This window comes from Miniopterus schreibersii (assembly GCF_964146895.1).
Source record: "Miniopterus schreibersii genome assembly, chromosome: 21".
In the NCBI taxonomy this organism is placed as follows: Eukaryota; Metazoa; Chordata; class Mammalia; order Chiroptera; family Miniopteridae; genus Miniopterus; species Miniopterus schreibersii.
Genome location: NC_138123.1, coordinates 949714 through 955942, shown reverse-complemented (window position 1 = coordinate 955942; position 6229 = coordinate 949714). Strand labels below are relative to the sequence as shown.

The following is a 6229-nucleotide window of genomic DNA, read 5'->3' as shown; positions in this document are numbered from 1 at the left end:
CCCGCGTCCCGAGTCGAGTGTGGTCTTTCTGCAACACTGTCTGAACTCAGGGGAACTAACTCAGCATGTGGTTCTCCTGGGTCTTAACCTGCCGTGAGTAACGAGAAGTGTGTCTGTCTGTCCACCGGAGAGTCCCGGGGAGTGCTGGCTGAGGGCCATTTTTATATCGAGGGACTCCCCTGCTGCGCATCCCTGAAGCCTCTCTCTCAGGGCTTGTTTTTACCTCCAAGGTCCTTGGAGCTGGGGGCATGGAGGAAGGGTGGGAGCCCCACTTTCCTGGAAGGCCTGTCTTCCCCTCTCCCTGCCCCTGTCCTGCCCCTCAAGGGCCACAGGGGAGTTGGGGAGTTGGGGTCGATTAGGCCCCAAGACCACAGACTCTCACACTGAGTCATCCCCAGGGCTGCAGCTCAGTGCTCACGACTGAGACGCGGTCCTTCCCAGCCGCCTCCTGTTTGGTAGCTGACAGTTTCTGAAATAAGTGAGCATCTGAAACATCCTGAAAGGCCTTGGGCACCCAGGGTGGGGCCCTCCCTTCCCCCCCCCCCATGTGCCCACCAAGCCTCACACACACACACACACACACACACACACACGAGGCTCAGGGCGTGTGCTCTGCGGGAAACCCCATCTTGGTGGCCACTCTGTCGCAGGGACTCCCCACCCCCAGGCCCGCTCTTCTGAGGGGGAGAGAGTGGACACAGGGAGAGGTGGCTTTGCCAGGTCTGCCTCACACTCAGCCCCGGTCACTGTCAACCAGCCGAAACTGAATTGGCTTCCTTCTGTCTGTCCTTCAGTTCACCAGCCCCACCCCCGGGGACCCCAGGCGCAGTGAACTGTGGGATACCCAACCACTCACTGACCACCCACTGTGTGCAGAGAGAGCATGTGTCCTGGGGGGGGGGGACACAGACAGCCGAGCCATCCTCCGTGATGCCGCGGAGGCCGAGGGGCGCCCCTGCAGAGCCCAGGGAAGTGAGCATCCGCTGGGCCCCGCCCAGGACGGGGCACCCACGGGCGGCTGTTTCATCCTCACAGCACCCACCAGGCAGATGTGGAAACTGGGGCCCGAGTCACGCAGCTCCTGCTGGAACCAGACTGGTCACTGATACTCTGACTGTTCACTGACCAGATGCAGACACGTGACCTATAAGATGTGTCTATAATACAACACAGCACACAGCAGGGTTTCCGTATGTTTCATTTTTATTTGTTAATGACAGTTACTAGCCTATTATATTAGTTTCAAGTAAAATATATGCTTGGAGTTGAATAGTTTTGGGAAAGTTGGATAGAAATCTGGAAAAAATAAAAAGATTGCAGTCTAGGTAGCTGGGGTAAAATGACAAACTTGTTTTTTCAACAAGAATAGAATGTTTTTAGGTCATCAAAGAGAAAGGAACATTTTAAACTCAGAAATTGCTAAGAGCAACACATTGGATTATATGAAAATGTAAATCTGAAAACAATGAAACACAGTAGCTAAGAAAAAAGTCTGGGGAAACATCTGAATCTAATGGGGCCATGATCTACCCTAAATGAAGAGTTCACACGTGAACAGTAACACCCACGGTTACACCAGACGAAGGTGTGAAGGATGTGATGAGACGCCAGGATTTAAATATGGAGAGACTTACAATTTCCTTTGTAATTGAAGAAATGCAAATTAAAATGAGGTACTCTTTTATCTCATTACCTTTAAAAGTGGAAAAATGCAGGGTGTCCCCCCAAAATGTATAGTCACTTTAACAGCTGATGGCTCAATTCTGAAAATGAAATTATTCTAATCAACACTGCCTTTATCATTCAAAGCGAGTGTATACATTTGGGGGGGACACCCCATCCGATGGACGTGTCTACCGAGATCACGGAGCCCAGTGCTTCAGACAGTGCCATGCGGTTACTGATCACGAACAGCTCCTATCAGGCCCTGGGATTTTCAAAGCCTGTGACCTTCACGGGAGCATTTCCACCACGAAAAGAGCAACAAAGAAGAAAATAAATGTCCTAAGTGCAGCTGCTTATTACAAGTTTCTATAACGGTCTTCACCAGGCCTGGGACGGCCTTCTCATTCCATGTCCTCTAATGTTGCTTGTTGGCTCTCGGTGAAAAAAGGCAAATCAGATGCTCAACGCGTTTCCTAAACGGTTAAGGTGAAAAATTAAAATTGAGGGCAAAGCTGTAAGAGCTCACGAGGGGACAGAAATAAAACAAACCTGCTCCTGAAAGAAGGCTAGTTCAGGCTCTGCTATCTGTTCCTTATGTGTCTCTGCCTCAGGCTTGTGCCAATCACCTGATGGACGGAGGAGCCCCAGAGAACCAGGGAGGACCCCAGAGAACCAGGGAGGACCCCAGAGAATGAGGGGGGACCCCAGAGAACCAGGGAGGACCCTTTCTGCTCTGCTTTGCTGACTCCTGTCAGCAGGTGCGCAGGCCTCTCGGGCTCAGGTGTCTCTCTCTCGACTTGATTCTCGCACTGCGGGGAGAGGAGGCAGCCGGGCCTGGGTCGCAGTAACCCGGCTGGGCACCTACCCGGGAGGCCAGGCCCGGGGTGGTGTCCCCAGCTCCGGCCTCTGTTCCCTCCTCCCGTCCAGACAAGTTCAGAGAGGCCCACGGGGCCCAGGCCCAGCAGAGAGAAGCCGCCATGTGCTCTGGGCCACAGACTTCCCTTGGGTACGAGACCACAGCCCAGGAAGCAAGAGACTCTGTGTTTTCAATAAACAACCTATTTCCACTTCCCCCTACCCCCACCCACGCCCCCTCTTGGCTGCTCACCCCATCTTTTCATTCAGCTGCTGTGCGTCTCTCCATTTCAGAATCACTGGTGCTCTGGGTGCCCGGACGGAGGGTGTCCAAGGGGAGTGATGTCCAGGAGCTCTGGGCCTGGCAAGCGAGCACTGTCCCCAGGCCTTCCAGGGAGGGAGGCTCAACCCCAGGCCACCAGGATATGGGTGCCACTGGCCGGCACCCGTGTGATCAGACATTAGGAAAACTCCAAATCTCTAGCCCTCAGGTTCCCACCCTCTGGGGCATGGGGGTCGTCAGCCTGGGGGTTAGAACCCCCACGAGGGACAGGCAGAAATGCTTGGTTCCCTGGCCTCCCCACTTGCCTGCCTTTCTCCATCTTATAAGAGACTCAGGACACACGCAGGCCCAACTCTCAAGTTTCCTCCTCGGGGATCGCTGTGGACCGGGGACCTCAGCCTCGGCTCTCCTGCCCCTGTGCGCCCAGAACTGTCCTGGTCCAGGGCCCAGGTTGGTGAGGACAGGGCCTCTCAGACTCAGGCGAGAGCCCTGGTTTGAACCATAAATGACTTCATCGCCCTCCATCAAATCATCGCCAAACCCAATGCACACACACACAGGCCACTCTGTGGTCCTGACCTCAGGGGACGGGGTGACATCCACCTGTCCCCAACAGAGCGTCCCGGCCCGTCCTTGACTCCTCTCTGCTGAGACGGCAACAATGTTGCACTTCTCTCTTGAACAGAACCTCTCCTCTCTGTCCCCACGGCCGACCTCCCCACCTCCGACAGAAGTGACGGTGGGGTCGCCCAGCTGAGCCTGTCCCGTCCAGCCCACAGTTCTGCCAAAAACAGGTGTCGTGTCCTACTCAGAAGTGGCCAGGGGCTCCTCGCCACCTGCAGACGGAAATGCAGGCCCACCACCCACTTCCTCCCCTGCCACACCCTCCTGCCCGGGCTGTGGTCACCTGGGCCCAGAACTGTGGCTCTAACTCAGCTCAGCTCCTTCCTGGACCTGGCGGCAGAGTCCCCTCCTGGACCGCCTGCCTGCCCAGCGCCCCTTCCCCATCGGACGTAACCGCCGCCCCTCCAAGCGCTCAGAGGACTCCGTTTCTAGCGTTATCACAGGGTGACTCTGCATGGCGGCCGCTGCACTGCTGCTGGTCCGTGTCCCCGGCCTGAACCCCCTGAACCGCGAACCTCGGAGGTCAAGGGTGGGTGGGTCCCTGCAGTGCCCGGGGCAGCGCCCATCGCTGTGAGTGCCTCGGATGAAATGGGTGACCCTCCTCCGATATTCGACACCACATGGTCCCCAAGGTCCTCACTCATTCCTGGTGACAGCGGGCAGGGACAGTGGGGGGTTCTGGGAAGGCCCCCCCACAGGAACATGCGTTACCACCCATCAGCTCACGGGAGGGATGTCAGACTCACGGGCACTGCCCACAGTCCCTGCTGCCCCCACTTTCTGGAGAAAGGGCACGGCTTCCCTCACCACCCTGGCCTCCTCCTCGGGCCTACCACCCCACAAGGGCAGGCTCCCCCCGCCCCCACGCTCCTGACCCTTCATTTAGAACAACTAACCCGTGCTAAATTAGGCACCATCTCCTCAGCTGTACTCAGCTTCCATCTGTGTTTGGCTTAATAAATTTTGCCGGACGGAGAAAGATGGTGAAGAGCTGAGACCGGAGCCCCGGCTCTGCCCCTTTCGTCTGGATAATGTTACTTATACCCCCGGCTTTCTATCTGAAACTCACTTGGCTCCAGAAGGACCTGGTTGGGTCAGAAAAGCCACTCGGCATCCAGACATTGAGCCCAGCACCTCAGGACGCAAACAACCACCTGAGAGCTCCCGTGGCCAGTTCCTGACTAGGAGGCAGGTCCCCAGGGGCTCCCCGCTCCCCCCACCCGCCCGGGGGGCTGTGTAGCCCAAGGCAGAAGCTCTTTTTCCTGGCGGACAGGTGGATGGGCACAGCCCGAGGCCCCACCGGCCGTGAAAACCTCCTGTGGGTCTGTCTCCTCGCCTTCGGAGCAGCAGGGAGACTAGGGAAGGGGGAAAGAAGGCACCAGGGCTCTAGGGCACCCACCCCTCTTGCACCCTGACATCAGCCGGTTCTCCCAACGCCGAGGGCTTTTCCTCCAAGGACCCAGCCCTGAGGCTCCTCTGCCCTGTCTGTCCGTTCCCTTCCCTTCCCCTGCGCCCCTCCACGTCGGAGGCCACCTTCTGCGCCCCTGGAGCCGCCCCTCCCCCCCACTCTCCTCTCTTCCTCTATCACCTTCCTGCCCACCCATCCTTTGGGCCCGGTGGCAGGAAGGGAGGTGCTGGGCACCCGCCTGCAGAGCCGCAGCCGCCACCCGCGCCCCCGCCGCGCCGTCGGTGCGCACAGACTCCGGCCGGGCCATGCCCCCCACGGAGCGCTGGAGCCCCAGCTCGGGGTCGGTGACCTTTTACTACCTGGGGTCGGGCGACCTGGAGGAGGAGCTGGAGCTGTGCGCGTTCGAGAGGCTGCCCCACGCGCGCGCCTTCGTGCCCGCGCTCTACCTGGCGGCCTTCGCCGTGGGCCTGCTGGGCAACGGGCTGGTGCTGCGGCTGCTGGCGCGGCGGCGCGGGCCCCGGCGGCTGGCGGACACCTTCGCGCGGCACCTGGCGGCCGCCGACCTGGGCCTGGTGCTGACGCTGCCGCTGTGGGCCGCGGCCGAGGCGTGGGGCGGCCGCTGGCCCTTCGGGCTCGCCCTGTGCAAGCTGAGCGGCTTCGCCATCGCCGCCTCGCGCTCCGCGGGCGCCCTGCTGCTGCTGGGCATGGCCGCCGACCGCTACCTGGCCGTGGTCCGGCCGCCGGGGGCGCGGCCGCTGCGCTCCCCGCGGTGCGCGCGCGCCCTGTGCCGGGGCATCTGGGCCGCGGCGCTGCTGGTCGGCCTGCCCGCCCTGGTCTCCCGCGACCTGCAGCCGCTGCCGGACGGGCCGGGCAGCCAGTGCGAGGAGCGGCCTTCCGACGCCTTCCAGACCCTCGGGCTGCTGCTGCTGCTGCTGACCTGCGCGCTGCCCCTGGGCGCCACGCTGCTCTGCTATTGCCGCCTGGCGCGCCGCCTGCGCCGCCTGCCGCGCCTGGGCCGCGTCCCCATCGCCCCGCTGCGCGTCATCGGCGCCGTCGAGGGCGCCTTCGTGGGCTCCTGGCTGCCCTTCGCCGTCCTGCGCGCCGTCCTCCACCTGGCTCGGCTCGAGGCGGGCCCGCTGTCGCTGCCCTGCCACCTGCTGCAGGCCCTGCGCTCCGGCCTCACCGTGGCCACCTGCCTGGCGTTCGGCCACAGCTGCGCCAACCCGCTCATCTACCTGCTGCTGGACCGCTCCTTCCGCGTCCGCGCCTGGCGCCTGGCGCACGGGCTCAGCTCCGGGTCCTCGCGCTCCGGGGACCCCAGCGCCGAGGTCCGGGGCCAGGACCAAAGCGGGGGGCGAGCGCGACCCGAGAGCCGGGCCCTGGCCGCCCCGTAG

The 6229-nt window shown here is 61.2% G+C and overlaps 1 protein-coding gene across 1 annotated transcript; it reads left to right on the top strand.

The window, feature by feature from the left end:
• Positions 1-5140: 5140 nt before the first annotated feature.
• GPR25 (G protein-coupled receptor 25) lies at positions 5141-6229 on the top strand (the record flags this gene model as incomplete). The annotated part of the gene is made up of 1 exon (XM_081123982.1): positions 5141-6229. The coding sequence occupies one exon, from the start codon at positions 5141-5143 to the stop codon at positions 6227-6229; it is 1089 nt and encodes a 362-aa protein (XP_080980108.1).